Here is a 17248-nt window from a genome sequence, read left to right on the forward strand (position 1 = left end):
ACTTTTGTCTGGGCCAGGACAATAGCGATGGCTCAAGTCATACCAGTAACTACGATCTGTTTGTCTGTCTTACCATCACTGTCTACTTTTGTCTGGGCTGGGACAATAGCGATGGCTCAAGTCATACCAGTAACTACGATCTGTTTGTCTGTCTTACCATCACTGTCTACTTTTGTCTGGGCTGGGACAATAGCGATGGCTCAAGTCATACCAGTAACTACGATCTGTTTGTCTGTCTTACCATCACTGTCTACTTTTGTCTGGGCTGGGACAATAGCGATGGCTCAAGTCATACCAGTAACTACGATCTGTTTGTCTGTCTTACCATCACTGTCTACTTTTGTCTGGGCCAGGACAATAGCGATGGCTCAAGTCATACCAGTAACTACGATCTGTTTGTCTGTCTTACCATCACTGTCTACTTTTGTCTGGGCTGGGACAATAGCGATGGCTCAAGTCATACCAGTAACTACGATCTGTTTGTCTGTCTTACCATCACTGTCTACTTTTGTCTGGGCTGGGACAATAGTAATGGCTCAAGTCATACCTGTAACTATGATCTGTTTGTCTGTCTTATCATCACTGTCTACTTTTGTCTGGGCCAGGACAATAGCGATGGCTCAAGTCATACCAGTAACTACGATCTGTTTGTCTATCTTACCATCACTGTCTACTTTTGTCTGGGCCAGGACAATAGCGATGGCTCAAGTCATTCATCATAGCAACTACTATATCTGTGTCTTACCATCACTGTCTACTTTTATCTGGGCCAGGACAATAGCGATGGCTCAAGTCATACCAGTAACTACTATCTGTTTGTCTGTCTTACCATCACTGTCTACTTTTGTCTGGGCCAGGCCAATAGCAATGGCTCAAGTCATACCAGTAACTATGATCTGTTTGTCTGTCTTACCATCACTGTCTACTTTTGTCTGGGCCAGGACAATAGTGATGGCTCAAGTCACTCATTCCAGCAACTATTATATATGTGTCTTACCATCACTGTATTCTTTTGTCTGGGCCAGGACAATAGTGATGGCTCAAGTCACTCATTCCAGCAACTACTATATCTGTGTCTTACCATCACTGTCTACTTTTGTCTGGGCTGGGACAATAGCGATGGCTCAAGTCACTCATTCCAGCAACTACTATATCTGTGTCTTACCATCACTGTCTACTTTTGTCTGGGCTGGGACAATAGTGATGGCTCAAGTCACTCATTCCAGCAACTACTATATCTGTGTCTTACCATCACTGTCTACTTTTGTCTGGGCCAGGACAATAGTGATGGCTCAAGTCACTCATTCCAGCAACTACTATATATGTGTCTTACCATCACTCTATTCTTTTGTCTGGGCCAGGACAATAGTGATGGCTCAAGTCACTCATTCCAGCAACTACTATATCTGTGTCTTACCATCACTGTCTACTTTTGTCTGGGCCGGGACAATAGTGATGGCTCAAGTCATACCAGTAACTACTATCTGTCTGTCTTACCATCACTGTCTACTTTTGTCTGGGCCAGGACAATAGTGATGGCTCAAGTCATACCAGTAACTACGATCTGTTTGTTTGTCTTACCATCACTGTCTACTTTTGTCTGGGCTGGGACAATTGCGATGGCTCAATTCATTCATCCCAGCAACTACTATATCTGTGTCTTACCATCACTGTCTACTTTTGTCTGGGCCAGGACAATAGCGATGGCTCAAGTCATTCATCCCAGCAACTACTATATCTGTGTCTTAATATCACTGTCTACTTTTGTCTGGGCCAGGACAATAGTGATGGCTCAAGTCATACCAGTAACTACGATCTGTTTGTCTGTCTTACCATCACTGTCTACTTTTGTCTGGGCCAGGACAATAGCGATGGCTCAAGTCTTACCAGTAACTACGATCTGTTTGTCTGTCTTACCATCACTGTCTACTTTTGTCTGGGCTGGGACAATAGCGATGGCTCAAGTCATACCAGTAACTACGATCTGTTTGTCTGTCTTACCATCACTGTCTACTTTTGTCTGGGCTGGGACAATAGCGATGGCTCAAGTCATTCATCATAGCAACTACTATATCTGTGTCTTACCATCACTGTCTACTTTTTTCTGGGCTGGGACAATAGCAATGGCTTCAGTCATACCAGTAACTACTATCTGTCTGTCTGTCTTACCATCACTGTCTACTTTTGTCTGCGCCAGAACAATAGTGATGGCTCAAGTCATACATCCCAGCAACTTAACCCCCCCCTCAATATATGTGTTTCCAACTGCACTGTCTATAAAATTAGGGTTAGGTAGGTAGGTGTTTTCTAAAACTTTATATATATTATAATATTTAGTATATATAATATACTAAGCACTTCAAGTACTGGGCTAATTTTGTTTTCTAATTTTGTATTTTTTAAAAACTTTATATATATCATAATGATTAGCATATATAATGTACGAAGCACTTTGAGTCCTGGACTAAATCCACTCTATTAGATGCACAAATCAATTTTTTTGAAGAAAGTGCTAGTGTTGCCAACGAAAAACGGGGACAATCAGCTGACGGAAAACACGACTTTTTGCCTGTCTGCCATATTGTGACAGTCTTCTTTTGTCTGGACCATGACCATTGTGAAGACTGAATGAGATCAACTGCTTTTGTCATCTGTGATTGCTATCAGTCTGTCTGTCTGTCTTTCTATCAAAGTATCCATTTGTCTGGGTCAGAACAATTGTGAAGACTGAATGAGATCAACTGCTTTTGTAACCTCTGTGATTACTATCAGTCTGTCTGTTTGTCTTTCTATCAATGCATACCTTTGTCTGGGCTAGAACAATCGTGAAGACTGAGTGTGATCTACTGCTCTTATCATTCATCCCAGTGGCAGCCGTGGCTCGGTTCTTGTTTCCCAAAGTAATCCAGCCCTGAATTAGAAATCAGACAATGACTGCACAGAGATAATGCAATGCTAAACAGGAGTTAAGACTACTATTGTTACTGTCATTAATGTTGTCATTTTCATCATCTTCTACACCACAATGTAATTATCTGCATATGTATCTACATGTACATAAATGTATGTATATGCTTGTTTATGGCTGTCTGTGTGTGAATGGGAGAAGTAGCCCACACATATGCAAGTAGATTTGCTGTACTTAATAGTAAGTTTCTCTACAATGAAATTATAGAGGACCATACAATGATCCAATTTTATATCCACTGTGTAACCCTTATTAACTAGACAGATTATTTTTATTATTATTATTGCCTATGTGGGTACGTAAGAAAGCTTGACAGAAGCTCCCATGGGTTGGTGGTTGTTCCTTGGGGGTTCCGGGTTCTACCTCCACCAGCTATACTATCCATCATGTACAGCGTTAAGCCCACAACAACAATTATCATCATCATCATCTTGCTTGATTATTATCATCATTAGTCATATATTCCTGTATGTACATCCTTATGCATTATTGTATTATGATCTATAATGGCTTTTATTTAAAATTGTAAGGTTCAAAATACTGCACCAATTAAAATCTTAACAATATCATCAAGTACCAAACTTCCCCTTTAAAAAAAAATCAACCAAAGCTTTTAGTGATGCATGCAAAAGGGTCCTGCAAAGTACAATTTGCCTGGCAGGGCATAATGAGAGGAAGCTGTCATGGGAAATAAAGTCAGGAGAATAGAGATATGTGGGCCGTGAAATTCTAGAATTAATGAAAACATTCTGCACACACAAGAAGAAAAAAAATCAAGGACGGCAGGCAATCATGGGGGCTTAGCTCCTGTAAATGTCATGGAATGATGGAAACTGAATTCACGAAATGATGGAAACTGAATTCACGGAATGATGGAAACTGGATTCATGGAATGATGGAAACTGGATTCAAGGAATGATGGAAACTGATTTTGCGTAATGTTGGAAACTGGATTCAAGGAATGATGGAAACTGAATTCACGGAATGATGAAAACTGAATTTAAGGTCTCCTCAGCATAAAGCCAAATTTGGCTAAAATCCATAAATTCTTGGTAAACTAATGCTGTGAAAATCAATGCCACAAGGGTTGGCAAACGTGTGGCATAACTACTGATGTGGAAAGATGGAAACTGAACTATTAAAAACTGTATCAATATAAAGCCTAGATCCAAATTTGCTTGAAATGCAACAATTCTCTGTCAAGTCATACTACAAAGAGTAAAGTCAATATGACAGCCAATCAGGGGGCAAAATCTTGTAAATGGTGTCATAGAACACTAGAAACAGTAAACATTCAAGGTCTCCTGAAAATAAAGCCACATACCAAAATGGATTTCATTCAAACAGTCTTTGGTAATATCAAGCTGTGGAAACAGAACCGAGGCAGTCATGCAATAAGGGTAATGACTCCTCTGAATGATCACATATATTGCTGAAAATCAAACCATCAACAATATAAAGGTGTACACCAAATCTTGTAAAAATCCAATAAATTTCAGTTAAGATAACTTGCCAATGAACAAACTGATGCTCAGGTAGAAAGCCGGACATACATGATTACTGTTGGGCTCCAATGACATCAAGCCGGACATACATGATTACTGTTGGGCTCCAATGACATCAAGCCGGACATACATGATTACTGTTGGGCTCCAATGACATCAAGCCGGACATACATGATTACTGTTGGGCTCCAATGACATCAAGCCGGACATACATGATTACTGTTGGGCTTCAATGACATCAAGCCCGACATACATGATTACTGTTGGGCTCCAATGACATCAAGCCAGACATACATGATTACTGTTGGGCTCCAATGACATCAAGCCGGAGCCATAATGATACCTCTATACTTTGGGGAAAAACAACCGAGTATAATTTCCTTTTTAAACTTACCTCCACATCTTCAAAAGAGTTAACAACAAATGTAGATAAACCTTCAACATATGGACCCAACACTGGGTGTTCTCGTACTTTGAGCTGAAAGAAAAAATATTAACATAGCTGTAAATCAACAACCAAAAGTGTTTACTTACACAGGCTGAGTAAAGATAATCAATCCAATAAATGAAGATAAAATTAAGGAATAAAACCAACTTGTTGAAAATTCAGGTAGATTTTTTAAGGCAATCCACCAAATTTAAGAACTTTTCAAGATTATATGAACAATGTCATGTTTTTAGAGAGCTGAAATGTTTATCTTAATTCTATGCTAAGTTCCTGGGTCATATCAATCTGGTGAAGAAAGAGAAAAAAGGATTAATTGTGAGTGATTCTTGGAGAGAGTTGCTAACATTAAATAATTAATGATAAATCTAGGTATTGTCAAACTATAAATATTTATGACAACAGAGGATGAAGTCATCCACACAGAAGGGTGAACAGCTTTCTGCATAAGAGACCTGATGTAATACCCATATAAGTATTACTACAGCTTATTTAGTATCTAGCTTAATGAAAATCAAATGGTAATGCAACAGGAGTGAATTGCTGCTCAGAAATTTTCACCTTGATTCCCCATTTTATACAAAACTCATCTTGTTGGAAAGAAATGGCTCATATTATCTTTGTAGACCTAATGATAAATCTTCATGACTTTAAATCTTCCATAGTTATACTTCTGAAGACACAATCTATTTTACTTATGACAGGCATTTGGAAATGTGGAACACTAAATCAAACTATATTTATAAGCTATAGGCCAGAGGCCAGGGTGCACCCCAGAGGGAGCACAGTGCTACCTCAGTAGGTCAAGGTACACTTCAGAGAGAGCACAGTGCTAACTCAGTAGGTTAGGGTACACTTCAGAGAGAATACAGTGCAACCTCGGTAGGCCAGGTACACACCAAAGAGGACACAGTGCTACCTATGTAGCCCAGGTATAGCCCAAAGAGGACATGGTGCTACCTAGGTAGGTCAGGTATACCCCAAAGAGGACACAGTGCTACCTAGCTAGGCCAGGTACACCCCAAAGAGGACATCATGCAACCTAGGTAGGCCAGGTATACCCCAAAGATGACATCATGCTACCTAGGTAGGCCAGGTACACCCCAAAGAGGACACCATGCTACCTAGGTAGGCCAGGTACACCCCAAAGAGGACATGGTGCTACCTAGGTAGGCCAGGTACACCCCAAAGAGGACATCATGCTACCTAGGTAGGCTAGGTACACCCCAAAGAGGACATGGTGCTACTTAGGTAGGCTAGGTATACCCCAAAGAGGACACAGTGCTACCTAGGTAAGCCAGGTATACCCCAATGAGGACACGGTGCTACCTAGGTAGGCCAGGTACACCCCAAAGAGGACATGGTTCTACCTAGGTAAACCAAGGTAAACTTTCTTCATAAAAATGGCTTGGGTCAACAAAGCTATTACATTTCTCTGTCTCAAATATAAAAGCCTAAATTGTCTATTTAAAATATTGGTACTTATTTGTCTTCAGTTTTACATACCGTGGGTTTCTTGCCACTTTTCTCTTTAGACGAACCCAGCAGGTCATGGATCTTTTCATTGTAAATCTCAAAAAAGCTGATCTCCACACTTATCTTCACCTGTAAAAACAAAAATCATTAAAATCACTACACTCCCCTGACATGTATTTCTCTCCAATACCAACACCCTCCCTGACTCCACTCCTGTGGAGCATTATGTCATAGCTACACTGCATCTTCTTACTAAACAGTCGATACTCCTATTTTGGTTCATGATTTTATCCTCATGAAGTGTAGCAAATATGATCACCCACCCTGATCCTAAAAAGGTCTAGACACAAGTTCATTTTACAAATATGATCACACACCCAGATCCTAAAAAGGTCTAGACACTAGTTCATTTTACAAGCTTGCCCCTTACCTAAGTTCATATTACAATCTTCTGCCTACCCACACCACCCTCTCAAAGACCATTCATCTTACAAGCCTTTGCCCCACTCCAGATCTCCACCCCCCCCCCAAAAGACAGTTCATATTACAAGCTTTTGACACCCCAATCCCACCCCAAAGAGGTTAATTCCATCATACAAAACTTATGTTGTTATATACTCAGCTTTCTAAAATATCATATCAAATATACAGTATTTCTCTGGCCCCCTCTCTTAATTGGTGTAGTTGGAGTTCAGGTTACAAGGATTTGAAAAATAGGTTACAGTCACTTTCTTGTATTATGTAGGGCCTTCCACTGGATTTAAAGTTGGAAATGAGTTGACAAAGTAGGCTGGGGGAGGGGGGTATACAGAGGTTTTTTTTTTTAAGCAGCTGTGTGTAAAGTAAAAGTAGCTGGGTAAATCAGCCTGCTGATAAGGAAAGACCTGAGTATGAGGGTAGAGTACTTCTCAAGATCTTTGCATATACATGTATCTATTTTCATCAATGTACTAATTTGTGTCCAAGAAACTAACCTCAGGATAAAAATGTTACATCATCACTGGAGCACAAATATAAGTTATAGTGACTTATTTTTCAATGCTTGTGTAATAGTAGTACTTCTCATGCATGGATAGATTTTCATAACCAAAAGTAACATTATCCCACAATACTCACAGTTAATATGTACAGGATCACTGTATTGTGACCACTGGATACTAATAACTTAATTTTGTTAAAGTGGTCAAGTATTCCGGATGCATGCACAAATTTATCATCATGACTGTACCAGCAATAATGTCCCAGGAAGTGATCTACATGTGGAAAGTGTGCATGATCATGAGGGTGAAAGGTAAATCAAAGTGACCTACTTCAGTGTGTTTGCATGGTAGACCTCAGAATGTATGGGCAAATAAAGTTTTATGCCGGCATAAAGAATTGCCTGAGAAGTGTGAACTAACACAAAGTTGACAATTTATTAACAGCAATAGTGATGACTACAATATCCTGAAGTATAAAGCCTATTTTTATGCAGGCAATATAAAAAGTACATGTACATGATCTTGGTTTTGAGGCCAGCACATTGGCATTTTAAGCTATGACACTGACAGTGAGAAGGCTTTACACTGAAACTGGATTTTAATTTCAAAAGGACATAAACAAAATTCATTTATTATTGTGGACAGTTTTATCAGATCATATAATCAAAGCGTCTATATTAACCCCTTTAGTTCCCAAGTACCTAGAGAACATTACCTGTCCTAACAGCATAAAAAATAAGATCTTATTATCTGCAAATTTGATAACAATTAGTTAATTTAATTTGCAACGAGCTTTTAACAATAATTAGGGATAGGGATAAAAAAGGCATTACAAAGGTTTTAGTTGTATATTTTAACATCCCAATCACCTCATCTACTGCAGATGCACTAGATGTTTTAATCATCTCTCTTGCCATTTCCTTGATTAAAAAACAAGCCTCATTTTGTAGCAGCTTAATTGAGTTTACTGCCAATAAATGTGTAATTGTTCAAATGAAATTATATATTTCTACATCCAGTAAAAGACCCAATTAAAATTCAATTTTCAACATTTTCTGACAAAATAGATTATTACAACCCTTTGCCCATGACTTGCACCATATTGGTGAGGGTATTAGTGTCCTATGGACACAATTTTATTACACATATGGCACACAGATGGTCCTGTAACAGACAGCTTTATCCTCAGTATATAAAGAACTGTAGATAAAGACACAATAGAGGGCACAGGTTGTCATACAATGGAGCAAAATTCAATACACAATGGAATTTACCAGACAAAAGGACAACCACAATAGGAAAAAATATGAGCACTTCTCAACTTTGATATTATTTCTTTAAGGAATAATGTAAAAGACTGAATGAAATATTCAAACAGATCCTACAAATTCTAACCAGTTATTTCAATCTGAGTAAAAGAATGAAAGACTGATGATTGTATAAACAAAATCACAATGGTATAAATTATAATCTGTCACTTCATATAAAATCTGAGATATTCTAAATCTGCAGCTAGTTTAGGAATGTCAATAAGCAATGACAATAGATAAAAGGATAGCAAGTACCTAATGTGGTAGATACAGATAAATCAAGTGTAATACAGTGTTCCAAAGCTGCAATTAGTAGTTCAAGCCTGTCTGAAATGAATTTCTTACAAGCAGGTAGCAACAGACATACATGCAACTCAGTACCAATCTTTATATAAATACACATACACTTAACCCAAATCAAGAGTTTATAAGTATGACTCTGTTCTCATTGTGATCCAAAAACTTCAAATAATATCATAACTATAAAAGCAACTATTACATACATAAGTTCCCAACAAACCTGTGTTTGAATCAGAAAAAAAAATGTTTTGTTACAAGAATAATGTTACACCAAAGAATGGTTATCACAAATAATAGTCTTAATTTCTCTTCTACCTTAATGGCAAAGTCAGTTTTCACCTTAGTCAAATGACTGATAGATCGATACACTTATCACCTTATTAACTGGTTTGAGTTATCAGCACATAATAAGTACAGAAATGACTTATTTAATGCAGATTCAATGGGAGTTAAGTGCACTGCGCAGTGATACTCCCCCCTCCAAGTCATAAATCTCACACAGGGTGACACAGTTCACCAATGTAACGATACATCAATAAATGCCAACCGATTCAATGCAGTATATACTCTGTACAAGTTACTTTTTGTTCTTCAGTGACCATTATCTGTGTTGGCTTTCTATTTTTTATAGGGATCCATGAGTGGCAGAGTGGGCTTGTCTTTACAGATCACTGATATCTCACAGATCATTGATATCTCACCTCTGCATAGGTTTAAATCTTGGCTTGGCCAACATAGGTACAGGAGAAAGCTTGCCAGTAGCTTCCTGTGGGTCAGTGGTTCTTCCTGTGGTTTTCCCATGTTCTTGCTTCACCAAATATACTAGCTGCCATGTAAACAGCCTGTCATGTGCTAAAAGTGGCGTTAAACCCACAAAATGAACGAAGAAACTCTTTAACTTCATTCTTTACAGGTACTGATATGTATCGTATTGTAGTTTGTTTACTACAGTATGTATAGGCATATCGTTTCACTGCCACAACTCGTGCTGGTCTGATAGGATTTAAACCTGCAACCCACTAATTGTGAATCAGGCATGGTAACCAATCAGCTGCTGTGACTACACCAGCACAATCATTATGAATGATCATGTAAAAATACGACTTGAAGACTATCCTTGTAAATCAGGAACTAAGTCAACAAGACATCGAGCTAACCAAGTAGAGAACTGTAGCAGGTCTACTAAACTGATAGACATAGGGTCAGTCAGGGTTTTGATACTAATCCCCCTTATGAACATGCCAATCACTGCATAGCGTCAGGATTTTGGTACTAATCCCCCTTATGAATATGCCAATCACTGAATAGCGTCAGGATTTTGATACTAATCCCCCTTATGAATATGCCAATCACTGCATAGCGTCAGGATTTTGATACTAATCCCCCTTATGAACATGCCAATCCCTAGTACATTCTAAGTGACTGGAGAATAACTGCATACGAATTATTTACAACAAACTAAATAGATAAGATATGTCATAATCTTAAGCATGGAACTAAAATTATTTGGCTTACATTTGGACAGTGTTTAAATCGGTTTCCATTTAAATTCTTTAGAGCAAGTAGATTATGACCTCTAGATACACACACACACACACACACACACACACACACACACACACACACATACAGGGATAGCAATAAAATGGGGGATTAAAGTATAATAATCCATGGAAACCTGTAAATATTTCTAGATATTGTCCTTTAAACCTTAAAAAGAGTCGGATAATGACTTCCAATTCCCCATGTTATGATTTTCAGGTCTCGACAGTAAGTTAGGAAGTAATAATCCTGTGACAACAAATGGACATTATTTAATTCATACATCATCATTGCAAGTCATGAATGATAAATAACTATGCTCCTGTGGTCACTTTAGCACCATTCATAGATAGGTTAACTGCTTTGTACAGTAAACCCCCAAAACCCCCTTCATACATACATGCATGTTTTGTCCATTAATGTGTTCATTTTAGAATGTTTTCTTTTTGTCTTTGTTTTCTTCTTCACTGCATTGTACATGCCTAATTATCTACTAGGTCATGCTGGCTGAACACTAATTGTTGACAGGCACATATTCTTTACCAATTATTATTTAGAATGCTTGTCTATAAACAAACTTAAAACAATAATAAATGGTGTCTTTGATTCATACATAAGTGGACATCCATGTACCATGATCAGAAGAGCACTTAAACTCATGTAGACATAAATCAAAAGGAATGTTGGACTGATGGCTCCAGTTACTGTTTATATTGTTGACATCCTGCCAGGAATAGTTAAGTAAATATGAGAGAGAGAGAGAGAGAGAGAGCTGTGCCTAATACTATTATCATCCTATATTCCACACCAACATTACCCAAACAAAGCACCCCCCCCCACCGATGCTTCATCATCACACACACACACACACATAGTAATGACTGTTAATTGTGTCTGTTGAATCTGATTATCCATTCAATGCTTAAATTACTGGATACCTGGTTAAGCTTAACTGCTTTACGAAGTGACTTCAATTACTGGATACCAGGTTAAGATTAACTGCTTTACCAAGTGACTTAAATTACTGGATACCAGGTTATGCTTAACTGCTTTACCAAGTGACTTAAATTACTGGATACCAGGTTATGCTTCAATTACTGGATACCAGGTTAGGCTGAACTGCTTTACCAAGTGACACCACAAATTACTGGATACCAGGTTATGCTTCAATTACTGGATACCAGGTTAGGTTGAACTGCTTTACCAAGTGACTTAAATTACTGGATACCAGGTTAGGCTGAACTGCTTCACCAAGTGACACCACAAATAGCTTCAAAATGTGAATATATTGGACAACAGAAGTATGTTCGCAACAAAACTTCTGTTTGTCATGTAACCCAGCAACAGCAGGATCTGATGCTATAAAAACTTCTTTTATGCTGACATTATTAAAGGAAAATTATTTTAATACAGATTTTTTAAAACTTTAAAACCACTGGCATAAGATAGCGATACATTCTAATTTGCAATAAATAAACATCAGCAATATCAAGATGCATCATTGATGGATTCAGCATGATGATTATAACAGCAAAAATGCAGATCAGCAATATCATGATGTATCATCACTGGATTTTGGTGTGATGATTATAATGGCAATAAATCAGCAATATCATATAGATCCAAGTTAAGCACAATTCCATACTCATCATGCCCACATAAATCAATCTCACTGTAATAACAAGCAACAATAGAGAGTAACGTGTTTACTTTAATCTGTTCTGTCCCCTGCATTAATACATTTCAATCAACACACGTTCAAAAGATTCCATCTCGTGGGTTGGTGGTTATTCCCAGTATTTTCCTGAATTCTTCCTCCACCATTTATACTGGCCGTCCTGTATAGCCTATTGTGTGCTGAAAATTGGCTATAAACCCCACAATAACAACAATGAAAGATTCCAATGAATTTAATAGTCCAGGATTTAAACTTTTGCAAATTTCAGATCTCCCCAAAATGCTGTCTAGTTAAGAATCAAGTAACCAGAAAATGATATCAACACTTTCTAATAATCAGTATACACCATACTGTATGCTTGATACAGTTAATGTATGCATTTATTTCACACAGTACCTTATTTTTTGAATGTGAGACTGCATGTTCTTCAAATTCAGTAGCCATCTTTGACGTGATAAAAGGAGCTCACAGCTTAAAAGCCACTAGTCCAATACATGACCTCAGCAATGAACCAAAGCTGTCCAGTTTAATACATTTACTCTGCAATGAACCAAAGCTGTCCAGTTTAATACATTTACTCAGCAATGAGCCAAAGCTGTCCAGTTTAATACATTTACTCAGCAATGAACCAAAGCTGTCCAGTTTAATACACTTACTCTGCAATGAACCAAAGCTGTCCAGTTTAATACATTTACTCTGCAATGAACCAAAGCTGTCCAGTTTAATACATTTACTCAGCAATGAACCATAGCTGTCCAGTTTAATACATTTACTCTGCAATGAACCAAAGCTGTCCAGTTTAATACACTTACTCAGCAATGAACCAAAGCTGTCCAGTTTAATACATTTACTGTGCAATGAACCAAAGCTGTCCAGTTTAATACATTTACTCTGCAATGAACCAAAGCTGTCTAGTTTAATACATTTACTCTGCAATGAACCAAAGCTGTCCAGTTTAATACATTTACTCTGCAATGAACCAAAGCTGTCCAGTTTAATACATTTACTCTGCAATGAACCAAAGCTGTCCAGTTTAATACATTTACTCAGCAATGATGTTGATGTTGATGTTGTGGGGTTTAACGCCATTTTTCAGCACACGATAGGCTATGCATGGCGGCCAGTATTAATGGTGGAGGAAGAACCTGGGAAAACCCCAGGAAGAACCACCAACCCACGAGACGCTACTGGCAGGCTTTCTCACATACCCACATTGGCCGAATCCTAGACTCGAACCCACGCAGACATAGGTGAGATGGCAGTGATCCGTAATGGAAAGCGCTTTAGACCACTCGGCCACTCGGGGCCCCACTCAGCAATGAACCAAAGCTGTCCAGTTTAATACATTTACTCTGCAATGAACCAAAGCTGTCCGGTTTAATGACCGCTCCAGTGGCCTAGTAGTTAGAGCGTCTGCCTTGGATGCGGGAGGTCGTGGGTTTGACCCCCGGCTGGGTCATACCAAAGACTTACAAAAATGGTACTAACAGCTGCTTCGCTTGGCACTCAGCATTAAGAGGTTAGTGTTAGGACTGGTTGGCCTGGTGTCAGGATAATGTGACTGGGTGGGACATCATGCTACATGTCTGCGGCATGATGCCCCAGTGCTAGACATCACTATAAACTACCACATTGCAGACATTGTACCGATATGACTGTAACAATTGTTAATGCTACATTAAAAATCAAAATCACACACACACACTGTCCAGTTTAATACATTTACTCTGCAATCAACCAAGCTGTCCAGTTTAATACATTTACTCTGCAATCAACCAAGCTATCAAATTGAATACTTTTACTCTGCAATGAACCAAAGCTGAGAGTGTATATCTAGTGAATTTTAATTGCTTGGCGATGATGAAGCAGCTAACAATTCTGTCTGGGTAGATCTATATATATATATATATATATATAGGCAACAACTTATTACTGCTTGGAGAGGTGGTTTCCAATTTAATGGGGGGGGGGGGGGCGGCACAAAGCTTTTTAAAATTAGGGGAAGAAAAAAATTACCTCCAGATACATTTTTTCAAATAAAATCCAGGCATTTTTTTTTTCAATTTAGATCTCAAGCAATTAAAAGGTTCGATTTATTTTTGAAAATCCAGGCAACTCTCCCTATATCCACAAAACTAAAAATGGTCACTGTATCTGATTGATCTCTATACTCCAAACAGGCAGTGAATTCAATCATCCCTATGAAGTTAACAGAACTCACAGAATAATCGCATTATTTCTGTCCAAAAAATTTTACATAAAAAAAAATCTTTATTAGCATTGCATCTGCACAAATATTGATACAACTGCAAGAAAGTTAAACTGATTATTACATTTTCCTGTATTGTTGGAGGAACTATTTCTTCATTGTTAACACAAATGGGTACATGGATACAAAAAATAATTAACAAATTCCTTTTACAATTGTATGTAGTAAGGCCTGGGTCAGTCTGTTCTACTGATTAGTCCTAACAAACAACATATGTCATGTGATGTCAGATCTGGGTCTATGATATTTCTTCTACTAATTAGTCCCAACAAACTGCATATGTAATGTGATGTCGGATCTGGGTCTATGATACTTGTTCCACTAATTAGCCAAAACAAACTGCGTAGACCCTGATGTTATGTCAAATTTGTATTTATGTTGTCATTTCTACTAATTAGCCCTAACAAACTGCATAGACCCTAGTACATTATCAGATCTGGGTCTACGCTGTTTGTTCTAATGATTAGTCCTAAGAAACAACATATGTGGTGTCAGATCTGTGTGTATGCTGTTTGTTCTACTAATGAGAGATCACAGCCAGTTAAGTTCCCTTTAATCCAATAGGTGGCAGCATGGAACAAAGCGGTCCAAGATTATTTCCAGCATATATTTCAGGCTCAACAAACAAGTAATAAAAATATAGCATCTTCATCTTGCTTTACAAAAGGTCTGAATGGACGTTAACATCAGTGAGAGGAGTTAAAAAAGACTAGGTTAAGTCATCTTTGCAAAGCATAGGTAAGAAAATATTAGGCCTGATGGTCATACTGTATTCTCAAATGGAAAGAAAATCGTATTTTCTCATATGTGCATTATAATAAAATAATCATTCTGACACAATTAACTTTGATTATTTTCTGAAATTATTTTTCAACAGATTGATATCCCTAAAATATAATTCAGAGATGATTCAGCAATTTTTTAAAAATAATTCTTTACTTGGTGGGGTTATTTAGTAACATTTTTGGGTGTCCTTAGAAATGAATTTAGCGTTTAGTTTGGAAATATACAAGATTCTCATTGAATATTTTTTTTAAACGTTAAACATATATTTGATATATTATTATGGTAATATCATATCGGCAGTATATGCAACTGTAAATGTTGGAGGTCTACGACATTAAGTATTTTTTAAAGATGTCTCAGACAAGTACTTTTTGTAAGTATTTTTTGAAAGATGTCTCAGACAAGTACTTTTTGTAAGTATTTTTTTAAAGATGTCTCAGACAAGTACTTTTTGTAACTCATATAAGTGAATAAAGTTTGCTATGTTAGTGCTGCCCTCCCATAGTATTATTATCTTTATTAAGACGATGATATTAAACCATACAGGACAGAGAGAGAGAGAGAGAGATACATAAATGTGTGTTTTGTATATGGGTGTGTGTACAATTATATGTCATATTTTCTATAAGTAAAATGTTCTATTATATATTTTATTCAGACAACCTATACCTAAAATATTACTTGGAAGGGACAAAAGGAGAGAATTATCATGGTCTAAATAAAGCTGTATTGTTCATGGTGTGTAAAATTCAGTTTTGCAGTGACAGTTTGCAATAAGATTTAAAACATTACATTGGATTTTGTCACAATAGAACATATCATGTAATACTTTAAAAGGGAATCGTTTCTGATTAACACATACACGCACACACGCACCTCTTCATTTTTTTTATCATTTATTTGTGCAAGTCCAAACCCTTTTCATTGAGGTGATTATTACAACTTCATACCAAGTCTACCTCTTTGTGGTCATGTATTTCACATGAGACAAATTAAGGCAATTAATTTCTATTCATTTAAGATTTAAATACGAAACTGTTCTCACTGTTGTTTACATAAATTTAACTGTCTTGTAATAACTGAATAAAAATAACAAGACAATAAGTTGTACATTTTGTGTTTACTTATCAAGTATTTTCTTCCATGTGCTTAACTATAAATTGCAGCATGCCATTTATAATTATTGTTTAAGAGATTTGCATTAAGCCACACTAGTCTGGGTTTTATCAAAGCCACACTAGCCTGGAGGTTTATCAAAGCCACACTAGCCTGGAGGTTTTACCAAAGCCACACTAGTCAGGTGGTTTTATCAAAGCCACACTGGTCAGGAGGTTTTATCAAAGCCACACTAGTCAGGTTTTATCAAAGCCACACTAGTCTGGAGGTTTTATCAAAGCCACACTAGTCAGGAGGTTTTATCAAAGCCACACTAGCCTGGAGGTTTTATCAAAGCCACACTAGTCAGGTGGTTTTATCAAAGCCACACTGGTCAGGAGGTTTTATCAAAGCCACACTAGTCAGGAGGTTTTATCAAAGCCACACTAGTCTGGAGGTTTTATCAAAGCCACACTAGTCAGGAGGTTTTATCAAAGCGACACTAGTCTGGAGGTTTTATCAAAGCCACACTAATCAGGAGGTTTTATCAAAGCCACACTAGTCAGGAGGTTTTATCAAAGCCACACTAATCAGGAGGTTTTATCAACTAATCAGCAGATAAGAAAATGAAGTTACTAGCATTAAAATTTTATATATATAAATTAGGTTGGCACTAAATGGTTTTGAACATAAGAAGCCCAAAAATAGTAAGATATACTATTTTAATTCAACTGACAAGAAGACAAATGACAACTTTTAGTGCTAATATATATTTTAATACACCTAAAAATGAAATAAAGCGATATTTGTTTTAACTGATACATGTGGCATTGTAGTTTTGACATTTATATACAGCTCAATTGATCAACAATATATTATTCTGTCTAACTATAA

General features: G+C 37.3%; 1 protein-coding gene across 1 annotated transcript in view; it reads right to left on the reverse strand.

Annotated features, from left to right (window-relative positions):
• Positions 1–17248, reverse strand: part of LOC149777690 (kinesin-like protein KIF14) — a 79046-nt gene that overhangs the window by 45237 nt on the left and 16561 nt on the right. Inside the window, exons 4-6 of the mRNA XM_089938742.1 lie at positions 6425–6523; positions 4868–4951; positions 2804–2911 (exon numbers count right to left, since the gene is read on the reverse strand). Of these exons, the coding sequence (XP_089794868.1) occupies positions 2804–2911; positions 4868–4951; positions 6425–6523 (291 nt within the window). The remainder of the gene's footprint in view (positions 1–2803; positions 2912–4867; positions 4952–6424; positions 6524–17248) is intronic.

Source organism: Sinohyriopsis cumingii, chromosome 17, assembly GCF_028554795.1.
Source record: "Sinohyriopsis cumingii isolate HCF-2022 chromosome 17, ASM2855479v2, whole genome shotgun sequence".
NCBI classification, from domain to species: domain Eukaryota; kingdom Metazoa; phylum Mollusca; class Bivalvia; order Unionida; family Unionidae; genus Sinohyriopsis; species Sinohyriopsis cumingii.